The following is a 22,487-nucleotide window of genomic DNA, read 5'->3' as shown; positions in this document are numbered from 1 at the left end:
TTCACAGGTTGCTTTTCAGATTACTTGGGAGATTCAGTATACAGAGATGAGAACTTGCACCAAGTAGGGCTTTTCAGGCTGGAAAGCTGTCTTCTAACAGCATGCCTTGTACGGGCTTTGCAATGGTTTGCACCCCTTGACTGAAGAAGCACGTGCTCCTCAGAGCAATGCTTTTGTCAGTTCTTAGGTAGACACCATTATGAAAACACCGTGGCACTGACCACTGCCAATTTCCAGTTTCCTGCAAGTGATAAGGCAGACACATGCTAGAAGGCAAAGGAAAGCCATCTGTACCTGGGCAGTTGTGTGGTTGACTATAGCCTTCCCAGGGGAGGAGGGCGCTGACTGCTGCACTGTGAGGATCTGCTGTCCTAACGCTACATTCAGTGGGACACCCACTGTCTTCTGGGGGGAGCTGGGAGGCTGGGAGGCCACTGACACCACTGTTAGCTGCTTGGCAAAACAAAGAAGTAGTTTAGATCTCTGTGCAGGATACAAGACCCTGAACATACATATTCTCCTCCTCATTGAAGTTCAGTTCTCCATGAGTACAAAGAGTTTTTTCTGTGAACAAGGGTGCTGTGTTTAATCCCAACTCACACAGGCCTGACTGTGTAACAAAAGCACACAGACACATTAGCAACATCAAGGCATTGTTGGTTTCCAGCACCAAAAGGCCCCTGCAGAAAACTAGCACTGCTTCTGTTTGGTTTGCAGTGTGGGTTATTTTTTTTTTTTTTATTGTTTGGATTTTTTTTAAGGCAACTAGCCCACTGAAACCTAAGCATTGCCAGGATGGACTTTCTGAATAACAACTTTATATTGATACCATAACTACTTCATCATAAATGGAAATTTTAAAGGAGAGCTGTGGAAAAGAAAAATAAAAAAACCCTCACCTTACACTACTGATTCGGTCAAAGCATAAGAACATTGGTATTTTCAAAACTACTTTCCAGATTCCCATAGAGATTCAGTCTTCTGACTACACTTCTGCAGACTGCAGTGTTTGAATACTCTTATTCTATATAGTCACACCACTTCCAAAGTGGTTTTCTACTTTTTGTTCTGAACTTCTCTTTACATGTTAAGAAAACTCCCAATTTATACTCAGAATTAATTATTTACAGTTCAATTAAAGCTGTAATCCTAAGGAGTCTTTTCATCACCACTCACTTTTACTTTTGATTCTAGATTTGTATTTTTTTACTTCTTCCTCTTGTTGCTTCCCTCACTAATAATTCTGAAATACAAGTACCTCATTCCATTTGTTTAACATCACATAGCTAAAACATGGCTAAACTAAGAGAATTCTTTACTCTGACGCTAGTTTTTATACATATTTAGTTTGCCCCCCTGAATCTTCCCTTCTCCAGCAACATTCCTCTTCTCTAAACAATTTTATCAAATCTAAAATACAAGTGTCACCATGACACTCACGTGTAACACAGCTTATGATGAATTAGTTACCTTTTCTATCACCCACCTGTGCCAGTCTCCAGCTCTGTATTTGTAAAGGACCATTGCAAATCTCATTTACTTCAGATGTGATTAAGGAACACTGAATTATTTATGCAGTAACAGGCAATGGTTAAAAAGTGCTGACCTATTAATATAATTGAGGTCTCCTCTTAAACAGCCTGTTTACATTTCATGAAGATATTAAAAAAAAAAAATGTTTGAGTACTTGGCTAAGAGAAAATAGCTGCTCTATGAAATGGCAAGAAATCACAGCTACAGGAAACTAAATGCAGTAATGCATATTTATTTAAAACCACACTAAGAGAGCCAACTGCAAAAAATCTAGCTTATGCCATTACCGCAGAACATTATGATGTGCAGTAGAGACTCTGGAGCAGCAAGATCATAAACAGCTTGTACCAAAGACATAGAAAGCCTCATTCAGACCACTGTGCAGTAGGGACAGAAGGCTTCAGCCAGAATCAGATCCTTACCTTATTAGGGGATTTGAGTGGTGAGATAGCTATTTTATTTGATGTCTGTTGTGTTGTTGTACTCAAAGATGATCCAATGACTCCACTCTCAGAAATCGTTATTGTCTTTGGTGGAGTTCCTGGAGCAGACTGCGAAAGAACCCTACCTAAAAACAATGAAGGTATCATCAGCTCAAGTTACCCCTGTTTACGTCAACTTCTAAAGTAAAGTTTTCTCTGCATATTATGCAACTGATCCCTACTTCTGAGAGCGTATTACCTAGCAGGAAGGACATCTGCATTCTTTAAGTTACATTTAGCAAAGAAAATCACTGGCATTATTGCAAATAAAAAGATAGTTCACTTGGTCTTAAACCAGCTAAAATGTACATTGAGCTGAATGACATTCAGCTGAAAATTCTTTAAAGCCAAGGCAGCATCCTGAGGCACGCAGTCCTCCAATACACCTGCCAACTGGCAGCTTCCTAGGAACTCTTGGGGTTGCTGACAGTGTACAGTGAAACTGAGCATCTGTGGGGGGCTACTTCCTTTTAAAACACCAGACATCAAAAATGAGCTGTGTTACAGTGACTAAGGAAAAGGTTTGGTCCATCTGCATTCAGCTTCCCCGTGCCTTGCCCCTCCTCCCACCCTGTGTTAGTGTTTTTTCTCACTGCCTAACAGAATATTTGACAGTCTTGAGAAAATATGGGTGGTGGTGTAACTCTTCAAACTATCTGCTTTTACAACAGCAAAAGAGGTGAAATATCAAATGCAGCAGCTCCAAATCAGTCTTAGGAATACTGCAAAACTCCCAGAGTGAAAACCAGAATTTTTTGTGACTTAAAATTTTCTTTCCAAAGAGTGCTTGACCACTGAGACTAGTTTCTGTTACAGCTTCTCCGTCACCCATTCTCTTGTACTACATTTATTAAAACGAACCAACCAAACACCAGAATAACTTTTCCATTCAACATTAACCACTGATGATAACTGAGTCAACTGGAACTAATAAGAAAAGCATTATCCTCATTGAAAGCTACCTTCATCTGAGGTCTACCTGCTCTAAAATAACCTCAACCTTTCTGCAGCCTAAGTAACAGCACAGATAGTTGACAGCAGCTGCTAAAGCCACACACAACCTGAGAAATAGCAGAGTCTGTGGGAATTTTACCATCTACAGTATTCAATGCTTTGAGTTTGTTTTTTTCCTGGTGACAGCTTTCCCTTTCTCAATGCATCCTGTCTGCACCCCTTGGCATCAGCTTCCTAAACAGAATGTGGCTGCTTATATTGACAAGTCTTTCAAATTTACAATTTCCACCTCAGCTTGCAGAAATTGGCCTCCTTGGGTTGGTCAATCTCAAAGCAGTTGAAGACACCCTTCAAGGCTCTGAAGACAACTCTGGCTTCCTTCACTTGTCCTTTGGAAATAATTTACACGTTTCAGATGTTACTTGAATACATGCAACGATGCATTTAGCAAAGGATATCAATCCCACTGCCATAATAAACAAATGATTACACTGTGGGTTTTTCTTTAATTTTGGTGGTGTTGGTTTTATTTTTAAAGGACACAAACTTAGATTTGTTTTCCAAAGAGACAAACTATTTCTTATTTGCCTGAACTACTTTCTGACTCTTCTGCGATGCTTATTTTTTAATTAGGTGAGCAACTTAACAGAAAGAACACAGCTTTATTCACTTCTTTCACTCAAACATTTATCCTGTTATTTGCATGAACTACATTTCAGTCATAGTATAACCAGATGAAAGTAATGCAAGAGCACGTGTCTCCTTCCACCCCCTGCATAATTATATAATGTATCTACAAATACTTTCTGTTTATTGCCTTTTTTTTTTTTCTGTCTGGAAGGTATTTTTTCTACTCCCTAAAATCCAAAATGTAAAAGCATCTTACAGTAAAAGCAAACTGATCAAACTCTACAATCACAAGGATAATTCTAAACAAGCAAACTGTAAAGGTACCAACAACTGTATTTATATACATCTATCAAACGCTTTGCTGGGTTTTTTTTTCCCAGTTGCTTGAAGTACTTCAGCAGAAACTACAGAAAAATCATGGAAACAGAAAAACTTCTACAGTCACCATCTCTTTGAATGGACTTTAAAAAATGGTAAAGCAAAAGAAGTCAAAGTAGTACAACCTGCAATGACTGGTGACACTTGAGTAGTCTGCCCTGTAACAGCTTTGCTATTGATTGGTTTTGCAAAGATCAGCTTGGTGATTACTGGGCCAGAAGTTGGGGTTCGGCTCTTCTTCGCAATCTGAAAGATGGAGGAAAAAAGATCTAAAGTAACTTGAGCATTTTGGATCTAAATTATTGTATTGTTATGTACATTAGAAAATAAAAAGGGCAATACTTGCACATATATTTGAAGAACAATTGCTTATCTTGCATTTCACCTCCATTTCTCACAATGGAGAGAATTAGGATATTATCCATGCCACTTTAGAAAACTGTCCACTAATGTGGGGTAGCCAAATCCATACTTCATCACCAAGGTCCTGAAATTATTTCTTATATGCCATTGGTCCACATAAAAATGCTAAAATTAAATTAAAAACTCTCAATATTTGAACCTTAAAAAACTTACTGTTTTCCAGCCAACCAGGACAACACTTGTTCTGAGAGTGATTTAAATATTACAAGTACTGCTCTGAAACATTTCTTGACTTATTCTGTCACAGCAGCACACTTCTTTTCCTGCAAATAGGGAAATAGCGTTCTACAACATTTCAAAAGACTGATGTGGATCAGTCCCTGAAAGTCTTTGGTGCTCACTAGCCAAAAGCAAATCAGTTGGCTACATTCAGGTGCAAGCAAGTCTTTTTTTTCCCCTTCCATGATTCAGTCTCCTGCAACACTGCAGGACCAGGAACATGTATGTGCAATACAATGAGACTGATCACTTCAAATCTTTATAAGCATGGTTTTCCCCCCTTTTCCATACTGACAGAAGCTAACTACCAGATACATTTATCTCAATAGTCTCTACACAATGGCATCCAACTGGTGAATAGTTCAATTACGGGGCTAACTTCTTTCAAAGACTGTTTTAACCTATTGACTACAGAGGCTGCCTGCAGATTGCTAGGAACTTCCCTAAGTCCAAGTAAGCACACTGGAAGGCTTACTGAAGCCCTTACACTTACTCACCCCATGGGTCAAGCCCATACTGCCTCTCCTCCACCACACATGACCAGCCACATCTCATGGGCACCAGCCACCAACTCTAGCAATATCAAAGAAGCACAATACTGGTACCCCTGTGGCGAGCCACTTCTTAAAGATGCAGAACCACCTTAGTTACTCAAGTACCTAACTGGAGGAATCTCACTGATGTGCAAAGATACAGAGAGGATACTACTTTTAACAGTCTGAGAAAGTCGTGAGTGCTTAAATGAAGCAATGGAGTAGGCTGGATATTATAGTTTCCTGCACAAAACCCTAGTTATAGAATTTGGTGACTTAAAACACCTCCTTTACAATATAGTAATGCCAAAATATTCAAAGTATTCAGCAGTTATAATGAATTCCTCAGCTGCCTCGCAAAAAGCATATATGAGGCTGTTTTAGCTCCCAGCAGCACACTCATGGCACACCTGGGGATGCCAGAGCTCCCTCCTGCCATGGCACTGGAGCTCTTCAGACTCTCATGGAGCAGCATGGACACCAAGCAGCATCAGAAAGCAGAGCTCATTAAAGGAAGCCATGTGCTCTTCACAGTTACAGTACAAATATTTCTTAGAGGAAACCTCCACCTCAGACCATTGGCAGGTGTAGGTCATCTGCCCAAATATGCCACACCCAGGCCATGTTAGCTGCTTTACAGGTGAGATACAATAGTCCACGCTTAACACGAAATAGAAAAAGAAAAAGACCACATTATTTTTGGAGACATATTAACTATAACCTTGAAAACATAAGTTGTTTGAAGAACGAAGCCTCATTCACAGCCTGGTTTACAAATTTAATTCCAAGTCATTTTCACTTTTCAAGGGTTCAGTTCTCTTAGCATATACACACCTGATAGATGAGCAGGCATTTCATCCATAAGCTTTTTTTGTAAATTTGCATACATTTTCATTTCTGATAAATTCCTCACCTTTTATCTGCCTGATTGGAGTTTTTGATTCTGCTGAAATTAATCTTATGCTATACCGTATTATTGTAACTCAGCTGCTACTGCTTTTACTCTCTGAAGTGAGGGCAAGTCTGGCTCAGAATGGAACAGCCAATCATCCAGCAGGAACAGCCAATTCTGGACAACAGCAGTTGTTTCCCGGTAACAGTAAAGAAGTGTGCTTAGATGACTTAGCTGAATGTGTAAAATACTAGCTACCCAGTAACATGTAGTATTTTTTAAAAAAAACATATATTCCAAAATGACAGCTGGTCAACACAAGTAGCCCTGCTTCCCTCAGACTCAACTTGCGGTATCATCAGAGACATTCCTCTCTGCTTTTTAGGTAAACTGTACGAAGAAACTCAAAGAAACAAGTGAACCCCCTCAGGGCTTAGAAAACATAGCAGAACTAAAATGTGGTTGGTTAAAGGTGAGGAACAGCCGCTGGTCACCAAGCGCAGGCAGTGCATTCCTGTCCCTACTTGCTGCCAATGTACTTTTTGGAGGTCTTTGTCACTGGAGCAGACATCTGTAAAAGTCTTCTAGGCATCAGTGGGAAACTCTGTACTCATCTCAGTAGCTACTGGAGAAGTCAGAGGAAATAATCAAGATGACAGGCTTTTGATGCTTCAGAAGGAGCAAGTTCTTTGGAGCCCACTGCCATCGCCTGTACTAATCACAAGCATTATTCTGCTTGTAAACTAAGTATGCTCTCTGCAAGTTGCTTTGAATTAGACTGCAAAATATTTCCTGGGGCAACTAGCTCTTCCATAAGAAAATTATTACACTTAGAAAAACACACCAAGCTTCTTCCCTTTAACAAAATAAAGAGGTTTATCTGCAAGCACCTTTATTGAAAGGGTCAATTTGCATCTTCTGAAGCACTCTTCTCTAAACAAAATGAGCTAGCAAGTTTCTATGGCCAAACTTTGTTTTCAGCTGTCAAACCATATTCTATTCATATGGAAACAGACATATGCATACCTTGCATTTACTGCTACGTTGAATACCACATAGGCAGCTACTACAAAGGAGATAATATCTATAAACCCACTCCCTAGATGACCTCATGGAGCTTGTCCACGTAGCCACACCATGTGTAATTTATGTTTGGCATAATATGAAAAATCAGGGACTCTGGAAATAGAAGATAAGCACAGTGTACTTCAGAGAACATGATGCAACGAAGCTAGGAACGGGAGTTGCCTCGAGGTTAGGGAGTGCAAGAGATCACTTTTCAATGATGAGATGAAACCACAAAGATTGCTTAGCAGTTGTCTTGCAATGGTAAATGATACTATGGACATTTAACTGCTGAAACACAGAGTCAGTTATCACATCAACACAAGTTCAGATTAGACAAGCCTAGTGACAGCAACAATGATGGGTCTTGACATCTGGTTTAGATGCTATCTGCAAGGCCAAACTCCTGCTTAACGCACCTGGACTAAAGTAGTACACTAGTAAGCACATCACTATTTTTAAGCCTGTACACAGGCAGAGGCCGCAGGCTGAAAGCAGATGTAGTTTTGTCCACACTTCAAGGGCAGTGGTTTCAACTAAAACTGGATAAGTTGCCATGTGACAGTAATAAACCTTTGGATATAGATGAAGTCCAAAGTCTGTCCACATTTCACACCTCACAGCATCATACATCTAAAATTGTAATCAGAGAGGCAGCCAGATTCCAAGGAACATTTTGTTTAAATTTTATCAACTATGCCTTTTCTCAAGTGACAAGATTTCAAATGTCATAACGTGGATTACCGCAAGGCTAACTAAGTTTCTTTAATGACCTGCAAAGCCCCTATGACAGTGCGGATGTAAGGAGAAATGAAGAGGGTTCTTTGTCATCTATTTTTTTACCAATTCACTTCTCAGCAGCAAATTGACCTGCTATGCTGCCTTGCATCTGAAATATCTCCTGTAGATTTGTGAATCAGGGAAGTCACACAAGACCCTTGGGAAGCAGTGAGGCATTCACAACCTTTCAGTAAGTGGAAAAAGAAGCTAAGAGGCTTGTTCAGGATGACAGGGTAAATGCATGACAATGTTCTAAGCTACGGACTCAACACACTCAAAGTGAGCTACCTCCCCTGTCATTCATGATAAGGCAGACTATGAATCACTCACCCAGCCTCATATATCCCTCTGGTACTTCAGTAATCTCCTACAGGGAAAAGCACTGTCTGGGAAGTGCTAATGTAATTATCTTTCCTGAAGTATCAGGTACTTATAATGAACTGAACATTTCCTTCTGAGTTTTCATTTCTACTTCCTCCTCTCCTTATAGGAAAAAAGGAAAATGCCAGATGTCAACAATCCAATCAGTTTTGCAAATGGAAGCAAAGGTTTAATAAAGAGATATCACACAAAAGTACTCCCAACTGCAATTAACTATATTTGCAATTGGGTGCAAAGGCATTTGTAATAGCTTCCATTCAGGAATCTGGAATTCATAATGACAAACAGCAGAGGTCAACTGTATTTCAGTCACTGATGCAGGTCATCTCATGCAAGCAAAAGCACATCACAGCTAGGTCATTCTTTTCAGTTTCCTCTTATTTGTCATAGACAAGCAGTTACTGATTTGGCAATGAGTAACTGAAGCCAAGTAATAGCAATTGCTAAACTTAAACGTTCCTCTGAAGAGTTGAGATCAAAGGCTTTTTGAAAGCTATAATGACAACTATATTTTTGTACCTTGATCTTTAATGATTAGTCACTTAATAAAGTGGATATGTTTCAAACAGCCATTATCAAATATTTTCCACACATATGATGTAGCAACCAAAAAAGGAGAAAGCAGAAACTGGCGCAGGGATCATCTGCAGCTTTAAAACAAATCATCTCGAGAGTTGCTCACATTTGCTTGCTGTAAAATACTAGTTGGGGAATTTTCTATTCAGCATAGTAACATGCTTAAAGGTTTGTCAGTTTGCATGTGCAGCAAATTACCTTTTTATTAGCACAATTAAGAGTATAATTTCTCATTTCATTTAGTCTATAAAATAAATATTTTTCTATCAGAACTGGCATCGAGTTCTAGTTTTCCTCCACTTTCATGAGGTCTTATTTCTGCCTCACTGCCAACTAGCACAAGTCACTCACATTTAGTTCTGCCATATGTCAGATGAAAATCAGACTCCCTGGGACATAACTCAGGTCTTTTCAACACATTTTCAAATCCCAGCAGATTCTTTGGGCTATCTCGAGATCCATGTAAGAGATTAGGAATAAGAATTTGAAGTGCCCAGATTATGAGAGTGTCTGGTCTATAAGTATCTACTAACAAGCTTAACTAGATTCGAGGCGTACAAGACATACCTTTCCGTTCTTTTTAAATGCTGGAACTCTTTTTTTCCCCAGAGAGTTTATTTAAACAAACTCAATGTAATAGGAAGAAGCTACACTTTCACATAAAGGAGTAAAGCAGCAAACACTTTGAATAAAGAACATGGAAATAAAGTTCAATTTAGGTTTCCTGAAAGTATGTAGAATTTATTTTTATAAAATGAAAATAATGGGAATATTCTTTTCAATTTACTGAATTTTAATAGCTGACTTTCTCAGAGGCAAACACTAAGCTTCTAGACAGTATCTAGAGGTCATAAAATGGTAAATGCATCAACAAACAAAAGCATGGGCTAAGAGTAGCATTGTATTTTTTTAATACAAGGAATAAATGCAAAGGCTGAAAGCAACTGTACTAATCAGTGAAGGAAATGGACAACAGCCGCAGCAATAAAGTTGTTTTCAAGATGTTTCATCAGCATAATTCAATTTACCTGTACTGTTTTTAATTGCTGCGTCTGCAAAACAGAAGGCTGGGCCACAGTGTTAATCAGCTGACTTCCTTGCGTCAAAGCTGAGACACCAACAACAGGTTTCACTTCTGACCGACCTCCAATAACAACTTTGATCTGCTGGCCTTGTACCTTGGAGTCTCCTCCTTGGGCTTGGGACACAGCCTTCTGTGCTTGTGGGAGTTGGCTGTGGGGTAATGCTAAAACAATAGGTTGACCAGATTTTCCCAAAGTTGTAACAATTAGCTTTTGCCCATCTGGTTTAATACTCTGATTGCCTACTTTAATATCGGCGGTCTTGTTCAGAATAATTTGATTGGCTGATATAGTGACGGGGGTCTGAGCACCAAGTTTATGGAGGCCGCTTGGAAAGGTAGGCTTTACTACTGCATTCCCATCAGTTTTTGGGGTTACGGTGTTCATTGTTGCGTCACCCGAGTGATTGCTGGGCGCAGTAACAGATTCTGTGGTAACTGTGGCTGTAGTTGTTGCTGAGGAGTTGCTGGTGGAGCTTATATTCACTATTTCTTCCAGTTCTGTTTCCATGGGAATAGACTCTCCCATAGGCGACGACACTATAACTGCCTCGATACTGTCATCTTCCACCAGAGTTATGCCGGTGTCCATTATTTCCTCAGGGAGCAAGCTGTTGACTTCTGCTGAAACCACTTCCATTTTAGCAGCTGTGGCAATGATGACCGGAGCAGATACTGCAATAATATTTTAAAAAATTATTGGCTTCCAGAAAACATACTACTTCAAAGCTTTGTAAATAATACTACCAAAGAAGAAAATACAGTAGAATGTTTTTTCAGACTGAAGGTATTGTGCATGCACATAAGAGATATCATGAAAAAAAATTGTTATCAAAACATAACACACTAAGCTGAGTTTACTCTCAGTAAGAATTTCTATCAAACCTCTTCAACATCATCCACTGAAGTCAAATCAATGTACTGACTTGCCGTGGATTATCAGTCCACTCTTGACAACACAGTACACATAAGTAGTGTTCCCCCAACTCACAAGTTACGGGCAATTTGTTCATAGACATTTAAGCTTACTGAAATATAAAGCAAGAGTTAAACAGCTTTAGAAATCCAACAGATGATAATTTCTCATACATATCAATACTGATTAGCAGATAATCTTGCTTTAAGAGACTTGTTATACACACCAGATGTAGCAGGAGTTCATTTTTGCCAAATCCTCACTTTGGAAATCTCAGAAAAACAGCTGTCCACTGACAGGCTGTAAGATCCCTACAAGCTCAATAAACAGCCTACCTACCCCAGGACCAAGCCAAAGCCCCGCCCTTCCATGATGAACAGATAATTCATCTATGCTGGCCATGAAAAAAGCAGCTCAATACTCCCAAGAACATATAATGCCCAAATTCATGATCAATTTGAAACGTGTTCTAAACACAAAACACTCCATCTGAAAGAAAACAGAATTTTTAAAGCTGACTAGTAAGAGAGACCAATTTAGATAAAAACATCTGCAAAACCAGCGTCATTTCCTATCTGAGAAACCTTAACAACATTGCTGGAAACAGTCACATCTACCATACCCACTAAAACTGTCTGAGACTGAAAAAAGATCAGCTTAAAAAGACATTTTCCCCACTTGTTGACTCCATCAGCATGCTTGGGCACTGGATTGGCAAGCACACTTCATGGGTATGTATACACACTCAAGTACTCAAACTCAAGAGGAAAGGATCCTTGCAAATTCAGCTTCTTACTTGCTGGGACACACAGTTACTTGTACTAACAACATTCATAATTAAGGAATTGTGCCACTAAAAACAGTGACCAAAGGCTGAGGTGTCAATGTGGTTACATTTTGCAAAGCAGCTAACTACAGAGCAGCTGCATTTCACCCACGAGAAAAGGGAAAAAACCCACTATAATCTACCTAGTTTCCATGCTGAGCTCAGGAGGCTGTGCTGGAGCAGGTCATGACCTTCCTGATTGTGAAGTGTGCCGTACCAATTCTCTTTACCTCCAGAATACAAGACATATCAAACGTCATGATGCTCAAGAAGCCTGAGCTCTGAAAGAATTTGTTAGATGACCAGTGGTCAATCTCACACAGCTCACTTATTGGCAGTCATTTAAAGATTCAAAGTTACCTGATGTCACTGCCAGAAACACCTCCTTTGGAAAGCATTCCTTCCAATGTAATGCCTGTACAGCTTGCAGTGATGCCAAGCCTTGGTAACTAGCCCTAGACAAAACAGCCTTCTCCTTAAAGGCACGTTACTAATGCCATCCAATTGCTGTCCTAAAGCCAAATTCATTAATTGCATATGAGGTTATATAGCAATAGTACAAGTAGACTGTTTCAGTATACGTTAAGGCCACTAGCTCTCTCCCTGGACTGTTGCTTTGTCATCTCCTCAGCAACCAGCATGAACCTGTGTCTTACATCTTACAACTTCAAATTATTTCAGACAAAACCCAAACCTCATCATCCTGTTCTACACTGACAAGCACAAGTGGGCTTGGATCCAGAAGTAAGACACCTAAGGTCAACCACAATTCAAATAATGATTGCTTCTGTGTTTGGAAAGGAAGGAAGCGTCTAAATTAGACAGTGGAAAAATCATCTGATTCAGTGATGACAAATAATTTTAAATTACTTGCTTTTGTTTTATATTTGTACATGTTTCTCTCTAAAAGAAAGGTCATTCATAGTACCTTGTAACCATATGGTATTCCATGACCATAAGGTAGTGACATATATTTAAAGAGTTATACAGTTCAACAATGGTTTAGCCCCAGCCTGGCTGAATGAGCAGCACCACCCCAGGGAAAAGGGACAGGAAAATAAGAGAAAGACTTGTGGGTTGGAAACCAAATCAGCTTTTATGAAATAATAATGAAAATACTATTAATAATAAAATATTAAAATATATACAAACATATGAAATTGCTGTGTGCTCCCCCTCCCCCCATCTGGGATCAGGGCAAAAAGACAGACGAGGTACTTGCTGGACATCAGCCATCAGACAAGACAGAGTGACTCTCATGAGCCCTCAGTTTTATACTTAACAGGAGATGTATGGGATGGAATATTCAGTTTGTCAGTTTTGGGTCACCTGCCCTGCACCCCACCCCACTGTAGGAGGGACCTTTTCCCTCCCCTTTCACATACAACACTCCACCTGCTCAAGGACAGCCTTGGTTTCTAAAGGAGTAAGTATAAGCAATGGCCTTCCTGCATACTGATGCCACGTGTGATCACTTCTAGAGAGAAACACTGTCTGAAAAATATAGAGTTAACTCTCAGAAAATAAAGTTATTTAAATGTGGCTTAGCTGAAAAGTTAGAAAACAAATTCTACTTAAGCTCTTAACAATATTCTTTATTCTTACTATTCGGTTATGTTACAAAGCAGTAAATGGTTATTAAATGTTTTTATTTAGTTGAAAGGATAATTATATTAAAATGTACAGAGTCAGGTTTTTAAATAGCATTCCAACTTCAAACCAACCACTTGGAAGTGAGAATGCAGAAGAAAAATACATCAAATTTGGAACCAGAAACTGACAAATTAAAAGAAAAGAAACACTACGTATGGTTACTGGATTAACAGCTTATGGTCATCACATTGGAAGAATTTACAGTTATTAGGTCTCAATTTTAAAGCTGGCTTCCGTTACTATATTCAGGCTAGTGTCATCAACAAGAACAGAACCACAACACAACACGCTTGTTCTATGTCTTCACTGCTTATTGGATGTGTCTAAAATATCACAGATACATGAAATGCAATAACAAAACTCTCATGCTAACTATATGAGAGGCTGCTGGTGTCAAAAGCAGCTTCGATATCCCAACAGATTTTACTTCTAGCTATTTATTCAGGATTCCTCAAGAGTTCAGTTGTTTCTTTCTTTTAATGATTTTATACCAAACATGCAGTTTCCATTTTTTCCAGGTCCGCTATTAAAGTTATTTCCAACAATAAAAGCATGCCAACTTCTTTTAAGATTCTAACAGCTTTGAGATCTTCAAGACAGGGTAGAGAATTACTTTAACATTTAAAAAGACTTGAAAGTTCCCTTTGCTTCAACAATTCTTCTGAGTCACTTGATAATGTGAGAGCTGTACCTACAACCACCCAATAACATGCATCTGCAAGTGTTTACACTTATGTAGCTCAAAACCTGAAATAAAAAAACCAAACACTATCAGACTAGGAAACTCCACAAATATACTAGGAACAGATTATCAAATACATATTTTTAGCCTCCAAAATAAAAGACAATAAAACTAAATTAAAAGCTCAAGAAGAAATTAGCATAGTGAAGATTTGTTAAGAAAAGACTATCCCAGCGTAGCTTAAGACACACAACCACTCAAATGCATATTAAAAAAAACTAGGGAGTAAATCGTATCATCAGCTAAGTCTTGGAGCTACAACTTTGAAAGATGCTGAGTACTGTTAGGAGGAGCTGAGCCTGAGTGAGCCGCTGCCGACATCTTCCTATAGCACAGATCTCTATACTTGACAGTCACAAAGAATATATATACATATAAAATGCACAAAGGGGATTTATAAGAGGATAAAGAATGCCATCATTGTTAGCAAAAAAAAGTCCTATTGTCTTCAAAACAGACATGTTTTTAACCAACATATTGATATAAAATTCACTGACTTCACCACAAAGATCTTTAATTGATCATACCTAAAGTTTTAGAAGTGATGCACGCAACACAACAGTATGTTCTTCTTTCACCACAACTGCTATTACAAATATACTTTAAGACTCATCTATCCTGTGACCTGTAGTTGGTTTTTTCACATCAAAATTCATTATAATATAAAAGGAATCACAGTGTGATACCACAGAAATTACATTACACATACAGAATACAAAAGCAATTTTTATAATCAAACTAAAAAAGCCTTTAGATATAAGCACATAACCAAAAATCCCCATGAGCCACAAAGAACCTTTCAGGGAAAATGTAAGCTAAAGAGAAAGGAAAAAAGCCACAACTAAGTTCAGTTTCCCTTCTGCAACTGGAAACAATGTTGTACTTTCAAGCAGAGTTTCATTAAAACTAAAAATATAATAGAAACCAAAAATTAGAACATTTCCCATCACCCTTCCCTTGGTTTGCATGGCAGTCATTTCCACAACATACAGTAGCACAAAACCCGAAAAAAAAAACTGCACAAGTGTTCTTATGATTGTTAAACACATTCTGAAGATGTTCATTGCTATGAATAATCCAATATTTGGGTTTGCAAATTCCAGGACTTTTACATTCAATGAAACATTTCTAACCTTATGTCCTATGCAAGTGTTGTGGTGAGACCAAAATAAATAACCCATAAAATAACTTCAAATTATTTTATTTTCTGCAGTGTTTAGGAGGCCAAAACTAAGGCATTAAGAATCTGAAGTTGAATATATACGTAGTGAACTTAGCTTGACTGAAAACAAAATCTTAACAAACATGAAGAGTATTTATCACTAGGCCCAGTAAAAAACAGGTTTCAGTCTTTTAAATATACCTTGAAATAAAGGTCTTGCGTTCCAAATTCCAGATACCTCTTGAAAATGGGACTACAGAAGAATTCAGAACACAGAAACATCACACCCAGAACACTCTTAACAAGCATGAAAGCTGCTATCACAGACTTGATACCAAGTTCCCCACAGACTTAACAGGTGTTATCATATTGGGCCCCTTTAATATTAGGCTTGCTGCCAGCAATTTCAACAATTTGAAACTGTGTTTATTGTAGAATCACAGAATGCTTTGGATTGGAAGGGACCTTTAAAGGTCCTTTGGCCCACCCCCCCCGAAGAGGCAGGGACATCTTTGACTAGATCAGGTTGCTCGGAGTCTCATCCAACCTGACTGTGAATGTTTACAGGGACAGGGCTTCTACTACCTCATTGGGCAATTTCTTCCAGTGTTTCACCACCTTCAAAGTAAAACGTTTCTTCCTCATCTTTCCTGTAGGCCCCCTTTAAGTACTGGAAGGCTGCTATAAGGTCTCCTTGGCATCTTCTCTTCTCCAAGCTGGCCAACCCCAACTCTCTCAGCCTGTCCTTGTAGGACAGGAGTAGCCCTCAGATTATCATAGAATTACTAGGTTGGAAAAGACCATTCCTATCAATCACTAAACCATGACCCTGAGCACCTCATCCACCCATCTTTTAAATACCTCTAGCAATGGTAACTCAACCACCTCCCTGGGCAGCCTGTTCCAGTGACCAATGACCCTTTCCAAGAAAAATTTTTTCCTGATGTCCAGTATGAACATCCTCTGGTGCAGCATGAGGCCATTCCCTCTCGTCCTGTCCTCTGTCACTTGGGAGAAGAGGCCAGCTCCCTCCTCTCTACAATCTCCTTTCCGGTAGTTGTAGAGAGCAAGAAGGTCATCCCTCAGTCTCCTCAAGGCTAAACAACCCCAATTCCTTATCCGCTCCTCATAAGGCTTGTTCTCCAGCCCCTTCACCAGCTTTGTTTCTCTTCTCTGGACACACTCCAGAGCCTCAACATCCTTCTTGTGGTGAGGGGCCCAGAACTGAACACAGTATTTGAGGTGCGGTCTCACCAGTGCCGAGTACAGAGGGAGAATAACCTCCCTGGACTTGCTGGTCACGCTGTTTCTAATATAAGCCAAGATGCTATTGGCCTTCTTGGCCATGCGGGCACACTGCTGGCTCACGTTCAGATGGCTGTCAATCAACACCCCCAGGTCCTTTTCTTCCTGGCAGCTTTCTAGCCACTCTTCCTCTAGTCTGTAGCACTGCACAGGGTTGTTATACCCAAAGTGCAGGACCCGGCATTTGGCCTTGTTGAACCTCATCCCATTGGTCTCAGCCCAGACTGTTCAGATCCCTTTGAAGAGCCTCCCTGCCCTCCAGCAGATCGACAATTCCCCTCAGCTTAGTGTAACCTGTAAACTTACTTAGGGTGCATTTGATCCCCTCATCCAGGTCATTGATAAAGACATTGAACAGGGCTGGACCCACCACTGAGCCCTGGGGGACATGACTTGTGACCGGCCTCCAGCTGCAGTTCACTCCATTTACCATCACTCTGGTTTTCGGGGCTGTCCTCTGGTCCTGCTCCAACAGCTCTATGCTCCTTATGCCAATGGCTCTAAAGCTGGATACAGTATTGCAGGTGAGGTCTCGAAGCCAAGCAGAGTGGCAGAATCACCTACCTTGACTTTCTGCCCACATTCGTTTTGATGCACTGCAGGATATGGTTGGCCTTCCAGGCTGTGAGTGCACAATGTTGGCTCATGTGCAGCTTTTCATCCATGAGTGCCCCCAAATCCTTTTCTTCAGGACTGCTTTCAATCACTATCATCCCCTAGTCTGTACTGAAACTGAGGACTGCCCTGACCCAGTTGCATGACCTTGCACTTGGCCTTGTTGAACCGCATGAGGTTAGCGGAGGCCCACTTCTTCAGCTTGTCCAGATCCCTCTGGATGGCATCTTGGCCTTCTGGCGTGTCAACCGCAGCACTCAGCTTGGTGTCATCTGCAAACTTGCTGAGGTTGCACTCAACCTCGCTATGTCATTGATGAAAACATTAAACATCACCAGTCCCAATATGGACTAAAGGTTCATCACAACAGAATCTTAACTGATCAGTTTTATTGAAACTTCATAAACTAGGAAGCACAATGATTATGCAAGGCATTACATGCATATATCAGCAGTGCTGTCCAATCAGAAGGTACAGTACATGAAGTTTATTCTAAACAAAAGAAATACACGTGCAACACTGATTTCAGTGTGGTATTTAATTTCAAAAAATATGCTAATATTGCACAGAAAAAAAAAAATCTAAGACTGTAAACCGCAATGCTTTCAGAGTACTCCTGTCAAGACTTGGACAGTAGTGAAAGCTGTTACAGCCACTGCTGCTTTTTAAACTTATCCTAGAAATCTACGTTGGCTCTCTTAGTTTTTGAGTCCAATGGAGCATTTAAGAAAAGCTGAGGAGAAAGAAGCTGACAACAAAGAAGAAGCTGACAAGTTCTTCTACAAACAACTGGGAGAAATCTCAAGATCCCTAGCTCTCGTCCTTGTGGGAGACTTTAATCTACCAGATGTCTGCTGGAAGAACAATACAGCAGAGAGAATGCAGTCTAGGAGGTTCCTGAAGTGTGTGGATGACAACTTCCTCACACAACTGGTGAGTGAGCTGACTAGGGAAAGCACACTTCTGGACCTGGAGGACGCCTGGGGCAAAGCAATCATGAGATGGTAGAATTTTCATTTCTAGGTGAGGTGAGGAGGGAGGTCAGCAGAACTACCACCTTAAACTTCCAGAGGGCAGACTTTGGACTGTTCAGAAGGCTAGTTGATGAAGTCCCATGGGAGACAGTCCTTAAAGGCAAGGGAGCCCAAGACGGATGGGTGCTCTTCAAGATGGAAATCCTGAGAACTCAGGAGCAAGCCGTCCCCATGTGCCGGAATATGAGCTGGCTGGTTAAAAAAAACCAGCTTGGTTGAGTGGAGAGATCTGGGTGGATATCAAAAAGAAGAGGAATGTCTATGAACTTTGGAAGAAGGGACAGGCGTCTTGTGTGGACTACAGGGAGGAAGTGAGATCGTGCAGAGAGAAAATCAGGAGGGCCAAAGCCCAGCTAGAGCTCAGATTGGCCAAGTCTGTGAAAGATAAAAAATCTTTCTATAAATACATTAATAGTGAAAGGGAGAATCTCCCGTCTTTATTGGATGCAAAGGGAACAACTATGACAAAGAATGAGGACAAGGGCTGATGTACTTATTGCCTTCTTTGACTCAGTCTTCCATAGCAAGGAAGGTTGTTCCCTGTGTGTATATACCCAGGAGCTAGAGGAGCAGAACAAAGCTCCCATGATCCAAGAGGAAGTGGTTAGAGACTTGCTTGGCCAATTAGACATTCACAAGTCTATGGGGCTGGATGGGATCCATCTGAGGGTTTTGAGGGAGCTGGCAGATGTGCTTGCCAAACCCCTTTCCATCATCTTCCAACAGTCCTGGCTGACTGGGGAAGTTCCACTGGACTGGAGGCTGGCTGATGTTATACCCATCTACAAGAAGGGTCGCAGGGAGGATCCAGGAAACCACACACCTGTCAGTCTGACCTCAGTGCTGGGGAAAGTCATAGAACATGTGATCTTGAGTGCCATCATGAAGCACATGCAAGAGAACCGGGTGATCAGGCCCAGTCAACACGGGTTCACAAAAGGCAGGTCTTGCCAAACAAACCTGATCTCCTTCTATGACAAAGTGACTTGACTACTGGATGAGGGAAAGGCTGTGGATGTAGTCTTCTTGGACTTCAGTAAAGCCTTTGACATAGTTTCTCACAGGGCTCAGTGCTGGGTCCAGCCCTGTTCAACGTCTTTATCAATTACCTGGATGAAGGCATTGAGTGCACCCTTAGTAAGTTTGCAGATGACACTAAGCTGGGAGGTAGCGTCAATCTGCTGGAGAGCAGGGAGGCTCTACTGGACCACTGGGCTGAGTTTAGTTCTGGGTTCCTCACTACAAGAAAGATACTTAGGCTCTGGAGCCTGTCCAGAGAAGAGCAACAAATCTCGTGAAGGGGCTGGAGAACAAGTCTTACGAGGAGTGGATAAGGAATTGGGGTTGTTTAGCCTTGAGGAGACTGAGGGATGACCTTCTTGCTCTCTACAACTACCGGAAAGGAGATTGTAGAGAGGAGGGAGCTGGCCTCTTCTCCCAAGTGACAGGGGACAGGACAAGAGGGAATGGCCTCATGCTGCACCAGAGGATGTTCATACTGGACATCAGGAAAAAATTTTTCTTGGAAAGGGTCATTGGTCACTGGAACAGGCTGCCCAGGGAGGTGGTTGAGTCACCATTCCTAGAGGTATTTAAAAGATGGGTGGATGAGGTGCTCAGGGTCATGGTTTAGTGATTGATAGGAATGGTTGGACTTGATGATCCTAGAGGTCTTTTCCAACCTAGTGATTCTATGATAAGCAAAAACAGCTCAAAAAGCTATGTTGCAGTGTTTTGCCAGAAAACATGTGGATCTCAGCAGCTCTATCAGCCTTAAGTATGACAATACTGAACAAGTATAGAATATATTTACTTGCAGAAGGACTGAGCTGAAGATAATAGCTCACCACCAGTCAAACCATAACTTGGTTCAGATGCCAAAGAACACTATTACCTCTTCCCTCCCACTTTTATTTCTAGATAAAGCATCTCCTTATTCCTTTTGGGGAAAACTTATTTAAATAACCAGGATCATGCAACAGCTGGCTGGCTTTTATGGAATGAAATTCCACATTAAGATTTTTGAGGCAAGTGATCAATTCAGCTGGAGAAATGGGGATTTTGGTGAAATCATCTCTGCTCCGGAACAATGATGACTTCATATGCAGACTTCTCAGACCTCTGAAGTCTCATTTATCATAACACAAAACAGTGAAGAGTGTCTGAAACACAAACTGGTAAGTCTCATTAGAGGTACATGAGAAAACCACCAGTTAAGCTTTTGGACAAACAATCCCCGCCCCCCCCCCCAAAAAAAAAATCAAAAAAAAATCATACAGTCAGGACTAGCTAAAGAGAAGCATTTCAGTGACTAGGACCACATTATCTCTTACAAGCTGCAAATGACAGAGATATTTACTGTCTCTTACTCTACCCCTATAGATGCTTCATTCCAACAGCATATCCAGGTCCACCTGGAAGAAATAGTTCTTTGCATGCACCTTCCATGCTGCTTATGTCTGTCCTTATAGGGCAACTATCCCAATCTGACTTTCACAGAATCACAGAATAACCAGGTTGGAAGAGACCCACCGGATCATCGAGTCCAACCATTCCTATCAAACACTAAACCATATCCCTCAGCACCTCATCCACCCGTGCCTTAAACACCTCCAGGGAAGGGCATTCAACCACCTCCCTGGGCAGCCTGTTCCAGTGACCAATGACCCTTTCTGTAAAGAATTTTTTCCTAACGTCCAGCCTAAACCTCCCCTGGCGGAGCTTGAGGCCATTCCCTCTTGTCCTGTTCCCTGTCACTTGGAAGAAGAGGCCAGCACCCTCCTCTCTACAACCTCCTTTCAGGTAGATGTAGAGAGCAATGAGGTCTCCCCTCAGCCTCCTCTTCTCCAGGCTAAACAACCCCAGCTCTCTTAGCCGCTCCTCATAAGGCCTGTTCTCCAGCCCCCTCACCAGCTTTGTTGCTCTTCCCTGGACTCGTTCCTTCATACTCGTACGTTCCTTCATACTCGTACGTTCATAGCAAACATGCTCTACCATCAGCGGGCAAGTGACAATTCACATTTCAGCAAGTCTGAGCTGAAAAGGATCCAGAAGGCTCACCTCATTCTCAAAATTAATAAAGGAAGATACAATTATAAGCGAAGTCTTAACTATGTTACTACATGGAAAACTTTTTTTTTTTTGTGTTGGACTATCACCTTGTTAATAGCTTCTCTCTTCACTACATCTAAGACAACGTTGCATATACAAAAGCTTTTGCCAACAGTCTATAATTTAGGGGATTGTAGATTGTAACAGTGTTACATATGATGGGACATTGAAGCCCATGTATAGCCTTGGCAAAATCTGCTGTGACTCAGTTGACCCAGTCAGTTAGTACACTGTTTTAAAACAATGAGCTGTATGCACCTACACCTGAGGATGTCTCAGCACCTCAGTAAATTGCCCTAGAACCCAGGTCAGGACAATGTAGCAATTGTAAAAATTCACAGGTAGGCTCTCTCTCCCCTCCTTCCTGTTTTCTGCTTCTCTCCTGGGAGAATCCATATCTCATGTGCAATTGTTATTTTTTTTTTCTCACAGTAAACAGAAACAACATCCTTTGACGCAGTTTCTCACAGCATCCTGCTTAGGAAACTGGCTGCCTCTGGACTGGACAGAAACACACTCTCCTGGGTAAAAACTGGTTGGATGGCCGGGCCCAGAGAGTGGTGGGAAATGGAGTTAAGCTAGAGGCCAGTTACAAGTGGTGTTCCCCAGGGCTCAGTGCTGGGTCCAGCCCTGTTCAATGTCTTTATCATGACCTGGATGAAGGCATTGAGTGCACCCTTAGCAAGTTTGCAGATGACACTAAGCTGGGTGGAAGTGTTGACCTGCTAGAGGGCAGGGAGGCTCTGCAAAGGGAGCACTGGGCTGAGACCAATGGCATGAGGTTTAACAAGGCCAAATGCCGGGTCCTGCACTTGGAGCACAACAATCCTATGCAGTGCTACAGACTAGGAGAAGTCTGGCTAGAAAGCTGCCTGGAGGAGAGGGACCTGGGGGTGTTGGTTGACAGCCGACTGAATATGAGCCAGCAGTGTGCCCAGGTGGCCAAGAAGGCCAATGGCATCTTGGCTTGTATCAGAAACGGTGTGACCAGCAGGTCCAGGGAGGTTATTCTCCCTCTGTACTCGGCACTGGTGAGACCGCACCTCAAATACTGTGTTCAGTTCTGGGCCCCTCACCACAAGAAGGATGTTGATTGAGGCTCTGAAGCATGTCCAGAGAAGAAAAACAAAGCTGGTGAAGGGGCTGGAGAACAAGTCTTATAAGGAGTGACTGAGACAGCTGGGGTTGTTTAGCCG

At 41.2% G+C, this 22,487-nt stretch overlaps 1 protein-coding gene across 4 annotated transcripts in view; it reads right to left on the bottom strand.

Moving 5' to 3' along the window:
* Window positions 1-22,487, bottom strand: part of LIN54 (lin-54 DREAM MuvB core complex component) — a 40,548-nt gene that overhangs the window by 14,115 nt on the left and 3,946 nt on the right. For 3 of the 4 annotated variants that reach the window (XM_069855655.1, XM_069855656.1, XM_069855654.1), the window contains exons 2-5: window positions 9,875-10,602; window positions 4,103-4,223; window positions 1,956-2,101; window positions 295-450 (exon numbers count right to left, since the gene is read on the bottom strand). In XM_069855655.1, coding sequence (XP_069711756.1) covers window positions 295-450; window positions 1,956-2,101; window positions 4,103-4,223; window positions 9,875-10,567 — 1,116 coding nt within the window. In that variant the 5' untranslated portion in view covers window positions 10,568-10,602. The remainder of the gene's footprint in view (window positions 1-294; window positions 451-1,955; window positions 2,102-4,102; window positions 4,224-9,874; window positions 10,603-22,487) is intronic. The other variant, XM_069855657.1, reaches the window with a different exon arrangement.

Source organism: Phaenicophaeus curvirostris, chromosome 4 (assembly GCF_032191515.1).
Source record: "Phaenicophaeus curvirostris isolate KB17595 chromosome 4, BPBGC_Pcur_1.0, whole genome shotgun sequence".
NCBI classification, from domain to species: domain Eukaryota; kingdom Metazoa; phylum Chordata; class Aves; order Cuculiformes; family Cuculidae; genus Phaenicophaeus; species Phaenicophaeus curvirostris.
Note: the sequence above shows the minus strand (reverse complement) of the source record. Positions and strands in the feature narration are given on the sequence as shown.